This window comes from Alexandromys fortis, unplaced genomic scaffold, assembly GCF_014885135.2.
Source record: "Alexandromys fortis isolate MF-2015 unplaced genomic scaffold, M_Fortis_MF-2015_v1.1 scaffold_57, whole genome shotgun sequence".
NCBI lineage: Eukaryota > Metazoa > Chordata > Mammalia > Rodentia > Cricetidae > Alexandromys > Alexandromys fortis.
In genome coordinates, this window is record NW_026067941.1 from 818,657 (window position 1) to 831,127 (window position 12,471).

At 45.9% G+C, this 12,471-nt stretch overlaps 1 protein-coding gene across 4 annotated transcripts in view; it reads right to left on the minus strand.

The window, feature by feature from the left end:
* The window catches only part of Plxna4 (plexin A4), a 450,745-nt gene that overhangs the window by 166,163 nt on the left and 272,111 nt on the right, over nucleotides 1-12,471 (minus strand). For all 4 annotated transcript variants that reach the window (XM_050147953.1, XM_050147954.1, XM_050147955.1 and 1 more), the window contains one exon: nucleotides 187-318. In XM_050147953.1, coding sequence (XP_050003910.1) covers nucleotides 187-318 — 132 coding nt within the window. The remainder of the gene's footprint in view (nucleotides 1-186; nucleotides 319-12,471) is intronic.

Genomic DNA, 12,471 nt, shown 5'->3' on the forward strand with positions numbered 1-12,471 from the left:
TTCAAATATTCCACTCCTGTTAGAGCAGACCCAGCCCTAGTCCCCAGGCAGCATGACTGAAAGGAAACACACTGAGCCAAATAAATCAAATCACCTCTCTGCAGCTGGCCTCCTGGAGGTTTCTACAGAGCCACAGGCTAGCGTTTCGTTGCAAGACAAATGTCGAGCAGAGCTCAACAGCCTTACCTGCCTTTCTGACATGATGTAGAGTTGCTCGTGGTCCTTGGAAAAGGCCATGTCCCGGAGCACAGGGCCTGGGTCCACCACCTGCACAGTCTCATACTGGAGGGCATTGCCCTTGGGCCCATCCACTCGGATCTGCAGAGAAAAGGAGACGAAAAGTAAGGTGAATGTCATAGCTACATTTCTATTACCGTGATAAAACACCATGACCAAGGCAACTTGCATAAGGATCTGCTTATCTGGGTTCATGGTTACAGAAAAAGACAAATCTGTGATGGCAGGGAAGTACAGAATTCGCTGGCAGACATGGCAGCAGGAAGCCAAGGGCTCATATCTTGAACCACAAGCATGAAGCAGACAGGGCAAACCAGCAGTGGGTGAAGTATTTTGCTTTTAAAGACCACCTCCTATGACACGCCTCCTCTGACAGAGGCACACCTCCTCCAACAGAGGCACACCTCCTAAGTGTCCCCAAATAACATCACCAAATGAAAATCAAGTTTTTAAATGTCCAAGACTACGGGGGACTTCTCATTCAAACCACTACAATGCCTTTAGATTTCATGTTGCTTACAACCCAACTTTAGCCTAGAGACACTCCCAATGGTCAAGGGAGAGGCAGGGAGCTCTGTCTCTGCAGATCTTAGAGTCCAACATCAAAGACATAAGTGACAGAAGCCCACCGTGACCTACTAATGGAAGCTCATGGAGGAAGGAGGGAACAGACCAACCTGAGCTTTGAAAAGAATCTGGGTTTTGTCTCTGTTTTCTACGCCTTAGGATCAGTTAACCGAGGTGGTACTAGTCTTTAGAGATAAGTATGGGGCTGGTATCCAGATGAAGGATCCGGGCTTGGGTAGTGAGACAGTTTCAAGTGAGGGAATCATCCCACATAAGAAAAACAAGAAGAAAGGCTAACAGTTGTTAGCAGAAGTATTTTTAATATATGAATGTGGGTTTAGTCACTGAGACTTCTACCCAGATATCACTGCTCTGCACTGGAAGAGACTCAAGGAGTCGATCCCCGAAGCTCCACGTCTCTGATCTTCTTTGATCCATAGAAACTAGTAGCTTATCCTTCAGGTTTTAAAATAGATGGTTGGTCCTGAAACAGCTCATTGTGGGGTTCTATTCATGGTCTCAGGGAAGGAAAACATGAGCCATCCTCAGTCTTTTAAGAATGCTTAGATGACTACACGATCCCTGGGCCATCAGCAAGGCCTTCCTAGAAATGTTTAGACAATGTGGAAACCACCAGAATGGATGTCCCCCTCCAAGCACACTGCGTTATTGAGAACAAACCTAGGACAGACTTGGGCTTCCCAACCTGACACAGTGCTCATCTGGCTTCTGGCCCAAGTCTGCTGAGTTTCCTGAAATGCAAGCACATCGATTCAACAGGCTTCCCACCCCATGAGGATAACACCATCTATGTAAGCGGGGACAAGTACTGCTGAGGGTGTGGCTAAGGGAAAGTCTATGGACTGCAGGACTTGGTGATCTGCTGCTGATACAAGGCTCTGCAAGGCGTCTCTGGGGGGAACGTCAGCGATTCCACTAACAAAACTAAAGAACACATTGCGGTCCAAGCGCCACCATTATGCAAGTCATTTTAATTGTTACCTTATAATTTTCAACTCTTAAGAGATCAAGGAGAATAAAAGAGTTATTCAGAGGAGTTAAATGATGGAAGGGGACATCACAACTGGTGACGACTGATACACCAGAATGCTTTATTTCTGCCAAGTTCACTGAACTCGGATACTAGTTAATTTTGTGGTTCTGAGTTTGATCCCTTGACCACTATTTATTTTCAAATGAACAAATAAATGTAATTGAGACTCCTCTTTGCTGATTTCCCATTATGCTCATGAAAACAACAACTGCCGGAAAACCAGCCTGAAGAGAGATGCTCCCCTTTGAGGTAGCAATGCCTCAGTGTCTGAGAGGCATCCCCACCCTCCATTTCCGAACCCACCGCTGAGCCTTCAGGGGGCACATTGGCCAGGCACTTTCTCAACCAAAATGAAACAGATCAATGCAGAACCAGCCTGAAGGTGAAGTGATGGTTGTGGCCAGTGGCCTAGCCAGGCTTCATCCCCAGTCAGGAGGAACCCTGGAGTGGGAACAGAATGATGCTGAACTCCCTGGCTGCTCTCGGCTCCCAGGCTCCTGACAGACACAGGCTCCCATAGGAACCACTCCATGCTCTTGGTCTGATCCCCATGAGAAGCTAGATTCAGCGCCTCGGGAGTGCTCCTTTTTACCTGCCTCTAACTTCCCTGCCCTTAGGATAAGGTGATATGCCAGATGTAGTAGACGTCATATGGAATAACCAAGGATCCTACAGACACCAATGGGGCTTTTTTTGTGCCCTACCCTCCCTATTCTGCCAGAGTAGGAGAACAGCTGGGAAGGTATCTCCTCCCCTCCCCCCCTCCTCCTCTCCCCTACTATAGTCCAGATCACAGCTTTATAAACTACAGAAAGAAAAGAACTCATGTACCTATTCCCTTAGAGAACTAAACACAAGACACGGGCAAAAGTTTATTGTAAAATTGGCTGTTTGGTGAATAGCCCTGAAATTGAGGCAGAATGGACTAGCTTTCAACTCTCCAGACTCTACCTAGACAAATAGGAATTACTCTTCATGGAATAGACCATGTCTGGCATTTACATCTCATAAATCTGTTGCCAATATTAATACTATCCATGCTTGCAGGTGATGCATGGAAGGCTAAATAACGTGTCCAAGGTTGCATATCTAGTGAACATGGACACGGAGTCACGTCCAGACCTGACTAACTTCATTGCCCATGCTTCCGTGAGTTTACACACAGTAAACCCTTACACTGGACCTCAAGCCCTAACACTTAACTCAATCCTATTGCTAATATAAATTTGCATTCTGCCTAGAAGTCTGTGTTATGCAAACATTACCCTGGGGGTGGTGAAGGAGTCAGTCTTCATCTACTGCTGTTCTTTGGGGGAAGAATATGCATATGAGTGAGAATAATGGTGTGAAATTTCAAAATAATGAGCCCTTATATTTTCACTTTAGACCTTGCAAAGTATTCTTCAGTAATACTCTCTCATCGGATAGTCGTAAAATTTTTATGATGTTGACTATCAGCGCAATCTTTCTCATTTTACTGAAGAAGCAATTGAAATGGGGACTGATCTGAATCTTGCCCAAAGTTCAGGGGCAAACAATGGCTAGACTAGAACCCAGGCCTTTCCCGAGTGTTGGCTCAGCATTTGCCTTATAGTTACTTAGTTTTTCCAAAAGCCTTTGACAAGGCTCCACATGAAAAGGTATTTTAAAATAATGAGTCTCCATGGGATCTCAGGCAGTTTGACCAAAGACATAGAACTGACTTAGAGGCAGGAAAAGACACATTTCTGCATGGAGAAATAGAATCGAGAACTCCCTATACACTAGCGTTGCCACTAGTACTATTTTTTTTTTTTTAAAAAAAAGGCATGGTCCAGAGAAGGGAGCTGGAAGTTTCAAAGATGATTCTAAGCTTTGGTGGCTAATAAAAAACTCAACAGTGGGGACAGAATGACAGGAAGAGGTACTATCTTTTGTGGGCTGACAGCAAGGGAAGAACTATTATAAGGATGTGTGAGACTCAAGGTCAGAGGTCACCTCTATTGCATTGCTCATAGACCATAGGGTATGGTTGGCATTCTGCGATTAATTATTCAGTAAGTGAAAACTACTCTCTACCAATCCAACAACAGTCTCTAAGTTGCTACTCATGATTAAGGTAAGAGACACCACAATCAAGAAAGGGGACCCCAGTATGACATTTTCTACTTCTAGTACCCCAGGGCAGCATTTAATGGGATATCACAGAGCCATCTTCCTGACCACAACACATGGGCTTTAGAAGGTAGAAACACAGTTCAGATGTTAGGAGCTCATGAGCAGCTCAGCAACTACAGCTCAAACCATGACAAGGAAGGAGACTGTTAGCCATTGGCTATGCTTCAGTCATAGAATAAAGGCCACCCCAAAACTTTTGGAGTGTCAGCACAAACAAATAAGGTTTGTTACTTTATACAATGCAGATGATACTTGTGGGTACTAAGCTGTGGGAAAAGATCCACAAAGAAGGGCGTTATATTTAAAGGCATAAAAAGTAGGGAGACCAATTGTGTGGTGGTCATGGATGCAAATTTGGATATTGGAGGATGTTAGTCTCTGAAGCAAACACTAATGAGGAAATTATATCCCCTCTCTGTGAGTTCTCCCTTGTAGGGATGTGTTCATGTATTCTGTGTCCTATATTGGCAGAATGACTTTCTAGACTGCGCTAGCTTCTGCAGAGGAAAAGTGGTCCCAGCCTGGCTTTCAGGAGGCTTGGGTTCTGAATGGTTCAGTGTTCATACCAATGAAGTCTGTGAGCACAGAGGTGTTTAAACACTGCCACTGGTTCTTTCCTGGGATTCTGAACAACAGTTTGGGGTGTAACCAGGGATGGTAAGCAGAGCCTTAAGTGATAGCAAGTAACAGGTAGCTCACAGATCACATGGCAAAGGGCTTTCAACACAGCACATCTGACCACGAGACTTTGGATCAGAACACATAGCAGGTAACCTAAAAGCCTTCATGGGTTACTAAATCTCTTGGATCATTAAAAAGGCTGAACCAAAGGAGCAAAATTGATGGTACTAATGGCTTCATAAAATTACAAGAGCCTGGCAAGAAGAAGGCAAAACTAAATATATGAAAATTATATCAGAGGGGGGTATGTGGGCATTTTTCTTCAACACTGTCACGAAAATGGAATGAATGAAGCAGATCTAAATGTTTTCTATCTGAGCCCTAGAATGTTCTAGAACAACATTAAACAAGAGAAATATGTAAACTACTAATGTGGGCCATCTATGCCACTAAAACTTTCTATCAGTGGTCATTTTGAAAAAAAAAGCTAGTAAAGTTAATGATTGTAACATTTATCTAACCCAGTATGTTCCAAATATGATTATATTAACATATGTTTAAGTTCAAAATTATCAATGAGATGTTTTACATACTTCTTCTGATGCTAAATCATTGAAATCTGAGTGACATTTTACATATATTTTACACCTTATTTGGGACATGTACATTTTGGGTGCTCACTGTATGGGTAATGGCTGCCATATTGGATGAAGCCATTCGAGACTGCGCTCATCCCTACACTCTTATTCTACAGTTACTAAGCAACTTGGCTAAGAATTTAGCTTGGCATTTATTTTCTTGGGGTTTCCATAGGCATATGTCTTTCCCAACCACAACATACTAGGATCTCCCAGGGAGCTGTAGCATATGACAGTGTGTTTCATAGTACTCATGTTTTCGATGTTTGGGGCTGTAAGCATCAACCCTTGGTACAGTGTCCTTCAAGTCAAGGAAGTCGAGATGCTTAGATGCAAGGCCCTGGTTCGAACCCAGCCTGGCACTTGCTAGGTTCTACTGTACATACTGTGGCCTTTCTCCCCACACCCTGGGCATGCCTCCTGCACAGCAGGACTCCCAATACCCTGGATGGTAGTCAAAATAAATATAACATCTGCTCGTGGCACAGGACCAACCAGTCAAACAGTTGCTGTGGGAGCAGGTTTCCGGAGGCTTCCAGCTATATCAGCTACATCTGCTGGGGAGAAGGTGGCAGCCAGACAATTAGATGGTAATGGGCTAACTACCAAGTACACAGATGCACTTCAGGATTGACAACTGGAGAGGCCACACCAGGACTTAACAATTGAACATCACTCCTTTGTGACCCATACAGGAACCTCCGTTACAGCATCGAGCATGCCATGTACAACTCCCTCCATGTGGCTTAGCAAGGACACACATACACACCTGCTACTCCGGGTGTCCTGGCTACTCTATCCACCTTTAGTCTTCTAGCCAATCAGTCTCCAAGCCCAGAATCTTTCTAGGCAGCCAGCCCCTGTCCTTCAGCCTCTGGCCCCCTGCCTATCCACCAGTCAGCGAGGCACCTACCTCCATCCCTGGCAAAGCGAGTTTCTGAGCTGCCAGGCAGACTGCTATTGAAACATCAGCAGGGTGGCCTCCACAAAGGTCAGCCATCCAGGGAGCTCCTGGCAGCTGCTTGTTTGTTTATTGGAACATTATCTGGGCCGGGCTGTTTATTTACATCCATTGAAGGATTGAACAATAAATATCGTCTCCCAGTAGCAGGCAGATGCTTGCACTAGAGCATTCTGGCTGCCGTCTTGCTTGAAATAATCTCCCTAATGAGCAAACAGTGCCATTCATCTCTGAAGACTCGGGCCACCCCTGCCCGAACATCACTCCCCCTTTTCCTCCCTCCCTGCATAGTCGATTCTAGCTTCCCCGTGGACAGCTACACCTGCAGGGCTGCTCAGCTGTGTCCAGGTACAAAAAGGTGAGAATCAGTTTGTTTGCATTTTTCCCTGGAAGGCAGGGAAATGGAGGCAGAACTGGTGACCGAGGGGAGTGGGTGCAGGTTAAACTTAGAGGTGTGCCCTGTCCCACTCCTAAGTCTCTATGTGGAGCATTGATCTCAAACACAGAGGCATGGAGCAAGCTCGCTGGGAGCCCAGATTGGAGCTTTGGTCAGGCTGTACTTCTCCAGATGGTGTAGTGCAGGTGGCACACCCCATTTTTAAGTCAGGCTAGCACTATGGTCTGGCCTCCCATGTGCCCAGAATCTGAAGAAGGCTCTATGCATTAAAATGCATAGCAGTTACTTCGCAAAGTTAAGTTTTGCTAGGGCAGGCAGGGGTAGCAAAGTACCTAAGGAGGAAGGGGAAGGACCTAGACTTTGGCTCTTCCTCTCGGAAGTCTCAAGTGCATGAGTTTGGCTATCTCACCTTCCTGGCCCGTATCACGGAGGCAGTAGTGATGAGGGCCCCTGGTAAGGGCTGAGTGCTCGGGAATACTAGAGGACTCCCATTCTCTCAGAAAGACACATCTGGAGCCATCAGGTCTGAGGTGGTAACTTATTCAGTTGATCATCACAGGCTGTAGCTGATGTAAGTCTGGCCTCTGCCCCAATATCTTGCTATGAAGGCTACAGAAGCAGATGAAGGGGGGGAAAACTAACTACACCACAGAATGCCAGAGTCAGCGACATAATAGGTGATCATTTGTCAAATGCACGATCTAGAGAAGCCAACTCCAGTATGAGACACTGTGGTCAGAACCATCTTGTGTGTGTGTATATATATATATGTATATGTATATATGTATACATATATATATACACCACACATGCACATACACACCTCCGTATGCACACTTATTTGAACACACCCACATACCTACACAGGCTTTGTCTTCAAAGAAGCAAGTCTCAGTTCAAACAGAGCCTTTGGAACTTCCCTGGTATAATTCCATGGGAAGTGATGTAGCACAGGCTTTTCAGCTCTGATAAGGAAGAGAAGGAACCAGGAAGGATATAGTAGGTTGGCTCAAAGACAGAGGCAGATCTGGGATGAGGCCTGAGTACTTAGGGCTGGCTGTGGTGTTAAACACTTTAGGAAGGCAATCCCTTACTCCTTCTCTATCCCTAGGGAGGAGATGCCAACTCTGGTGGTGGACTGAGGCCTCAAGTTCTAATCCAACTCTGGGAGCTTAGAAGTATTCCTGCTACAAAGCAGACTTCCCTCACCCCCTATATACCCACTTCCTGCCGGTATGCATGAAACTGCAAACCAAAGACATTGTTGAGAAAACCTCACTCAGTAACACCTTGAATTCTCTAGGGCTTCGGTTTTTGAAATCACCCCTGGTCCCTTGCTGACACTTCCCATCTGCTTTCTCTGGCCCTCTGTTTTCTTATCCCACAGCATCCGTTATCCTATACCTTACTCTCCAATGTACTCAGTTATTATACTTATACTGTGTGCTCCCTTGCTGGAATGAAGACACCTTTATGGGGTATATCTCTCAAACCCTTGAACCATCCACAGAGTAGCCACTGAGACAGTTGGTGTGTGAGTGAACAAACAAATAAAGGAACGAACAAAAAATACCTATCAATATCTCTATTTACCTTCATGACATAGGGCTTCTCTATTTCACAGCAATGGAAAGGGATGCTCTAACTGGAAGACACAGAGGCAGGATGATTCTGGAGCTGCCTTCCACAGGCCTTGGTAGGCAACTGTGCCCTGTTTCCCTACCCATGCAAACTCCATCTACTACGAGCTGTGAGGTGCCTCTCTCCGTTTTGAGACTTAGAAAGTGGGCTTGTACCTCGCATCCATGTTTAGCCAGTTTAAGTTGCCCCAGAATAGCACAATGAGGCCTCTTTGTTTTGATTTCTTGATTCTAGCCAGGAGAAAGAGAACGCAAAAGGAACAGCAAGACTGTAAACAGCAATTAATTAGACAGGCGCTGTGTGTGCATGAATCCCACGCCACGACCGCGTTACTAAACACTGGCGGCAAAACCAATCCCGTTGGGTCCCCTATTATACATTCAAAGGGCTGAGTGATGTCTTCAATGCAGGCATTAGACCTTCCTGCCCTGCATTGTCCAAAGCAAAAATAAACCCAGGGACCTTGGCCCTCTGAACTGCACACACGCATGGGCGGTGACACAGGAGAAAATCTCCACCCGTAGATGGTGCAGAATCTGAAGAAATCAAAAGCAAAGTTGACATGGCTGATTAAAGCATGGACCAGAGAAGGCTCAGACTGACATATTCCCAATACAGGATATTTTTAAATTGTCCCCTTGTTCCACGTGTCCCAGAGATGCATTGGGAGCCTATATGATGAAGCTACAGGTTTGAAAGCTTGGTGTTGCTAGCTACCTTTTGTCCTGAGTAGTCTTCCCTCACAAACTTTTGCTGGCCATTCTTCACATTTGTCTGTTGAAATGGGAGGCTGGACAGATTGTTCGCACGACTACAAATTGATAGATACTCAGTCCATCACCTACCATGAGCCAGGCACCATGCCATGTGCCTAACATGCACCAGCTCCTTCTGGTCCCTGGAAGATGGACCATGCCCATCCATTCTATGAAATGTCAGAGTCCAGAGGTGAGGCACATCAGCAGACAGCAGCTAAGCTCATGGGCAAGCACTGTGAATCCTGGCTCTGACACTTTAGGCTGTGTGGCCTGAAACAATCCACTAAAGCTTTTCCCCGCCTTGCTTTGTTCAAGTTAGAAGTAGAAATAATAACAGCTTCATCATTATTGATATTGTGTCAGAAAGATAATGCCCCCAAGCATGTAGAATATTTAATAAAGGGGTAACCACCATGTTTCAATAAAAAACCAGCTATCGGGACTAGGGAGATAGCCCAGTCAATAAAGTGTTCACCTTGCAAACACTAAAACCCGAGTTCGATCCCCAGAACCCACATAAAATTAGCTGGTCAGAGTGGTACTTGTTTATAATCTGGTTCTGATCAGATAGGGCATGTAGATCTAGTCTCCTTGGCCACTTCCAGACCAGTGAGACCTAATTTTCAAAAGTAAGGCTGGTAGCATCTGAGGACCAACACTCATGCTTCACCTCTGTCCACATGCATGTGCACACACAGGAACATGCACACCGTGTGCACACACAGAACATACCATGTGCACAGTTACCATAACGAAGGGCCCATGTGGAGAAGCCACATCATTCTCATTGACTGTGTATATAAGGAGCACGCAGCACTCTCCGCAGGGATCCAGAAGACGCCTCTCTAGCTGGAAGCTCAGGAAAATAGACGTGGCCTAGAAATGGTGCCCTGCCCAAGTTGCAGCATCATTGCTGTTGCTATATCTGAAACAGTCCAATTCTAGCTAAAGCTGGAAGGTGGCAGCACATAGCTGGGCACAGAGGAGACACGACAAGTGTGAACTGGATGGGGAAAGAGAGCCTTCAAGGTTTCATCTAGGCTTGACTCCTTTATACCCCCGACTTTACCAGTCAGTTGGGATCCTCCAGTCTCTGGGTATAAACCCCATTCCCTTGGTGTCTTGGCAGATGCCTCTGTCCTCATCTGCATCCTATCTTTTCTGCCTTCAGCCCCTCTTTTACATATGGCCTCCATCAATCTACAGCAGCACCCCCACTGAAACCAAGACTCTTCCTGGTCCCTCCCTCCCCATCTTTCCCAATAAGAGTGGAACGTTAACCATCCAAAGCAAGGCAGGCCCAGGCTCTCCAAGACACAGTGGCCTTGTGCAAATAGTCCTTTCATCTGTGTCCCTTCCCCGTGTGTCCTGGGTGGTTTTATGTCTGCTTGACACAGACTAGAGCCCTCTGAAAGGAGAGAACCTCAATTGAGAAAATGCCTCCATAAGATCTGGCTGTGGGGCACTTTCTTAATTAGTGGTGGATGGGTGAAAGCCATCAGGTGATGGCATCTGGTGGTCCTGGGTTCTATAAGAAATCAGGCTAAGGAAGCAAACCAGTCAGCAGCATCCCTCCATAGACTCTGCACAGCTCCTATCCCTGGGTTCTTGTCCTGTTTGTGTTCCTGTGCTGGCTTCCTTCAGTGATGCACTGCATTGTGGAAGTGTAAGCCAAATAAACCCTTCCATCCCCAAGTTGCTTTGGTCATGGTATTTTATCAAAACAATAGTAATCCTAACTAAGACATATTTCTTCAATATCCTTTCTACTCCCCTTCAACCTGTCTAGTTCACCAGTCCTTCTGAAACTGGCTCCAGGACGCTATTAGGATTTTTCTTTTTAATCATGCCTGCCTAGTCCCACCGCTTTCTGAATGTGGCATCTTTGCCATCAAAACAAACAAACAAAAGAAAAACAAAAAACAAAAACAACAACAACAAAAAACTACCGTGTACTCTGGCTGACTCCAAAGCATCTCCTGTCTTCCTCTTATGTTTCCTGCATGGATCCAGCCATATGCCTACCATCTCGCCTCAGCATGCATTTGGTCTTTTGGGTGGCCTCCAATGTAATATAGAGCTCAGAGTGGTCCATCTTAGAATCACTGTGGGGATTTCACCGTGTAGATTATGAACCACTCTTGGACACTAGGAGTAAGAACACATGCATGTGAGTTGGAGCTGATTGGTATGCAGTGTGCTTGATTAGTGTGGAGATGCAGATGAAACCAAAAGATGTGGATAGCAACACAGCAGAAGCATGCTTCCCAGCAAGGTCCCCAATAGCCACCGCACACCAGTTCCTTAATAGGTGTTTACTAAATTAACTAATGAACGTGTGCACTCCATTCATAATGAGAAATACCCTAAGGGTTCCCAGTGTTCTTAGACACCCTGTGACTATCTCCTAAGCTTCCCTCTTCTAATGTCACATCATCCTAAAAGACCACCAGTCCTCCTAACACCCCACACCTCAGGAACTCAGCCCTCCATGGTTCTGATCTTATATTGCTCCCAGCTGTCAGTGGGAAACTTCGGGAGACCAACTGTTGCTCATTCCCTAGGCACTGTTCGGCAATTTCCTTGAGAAATAAATAACCCAGGGAGCATCAGAAAGTGTGTATTAGCTCGACATCTGCTCTCACTGATGAGCTCTGCTCTGGTCCTTTCCCCACAGCCTCATCAAGCTGCTGGGGCACCAGTCTTTCTGTGGAGCATGAATTCTTCCTTGCAGGGACAGATGTGTGTGCTGTTGTGTAGCAAACACACACACACACCTACACAAACAGTCCATGTTTACTTGGGACAAAGGAGTGGAGAATCAGCTAGCCGAAAAGGGGAGAATGCAAACAAAGATTGGGAGTCTCCCTTTTTTAACCTTTTGGCCTTAGGACCACATGATAGCTGCACATTGAGAGCCACACTGGTCCAAGTGACGCCACCTGGCTGCTGACTGAAAGACAGGGTTGCTTTGAGATATTAAGAGGCTTGGCCGGGCGATGGTGGCACACGCCTTTAATCCCAGTACTCGGGAGGCAGAGGCAGGCGGATCTCTGTGAGTTCGAGACCAGCCTGGTCTACAGAGCGAGTTCCAGGACAGGCTCCAAAGCCACAGAGAAACCCTGTCTCAAAAAAAAAAAAAAAACCTCCAGCATCTTCAACAAATGGTGCTGGCACAACTGGATGTCAACCTGTAGAAGAATGAAAATAGACCCATATCTATCACCATGCACAAAACTCAAGTCCAAATGGATCAAAGACCTCAATATCAGTCTGAACACACTGAACCTGATAGAAGAGAAAGTGGGAAGTACCCTACAACAGATGGGCACAGGCGATCGCTTCCTATGTATAACCCCAGCAGCACAGACATTAAGGGCAACATTGAATAAATGGGACCTACTGAAACTGAGAAGCTTCTGCAAAGCAAAGGACACTGT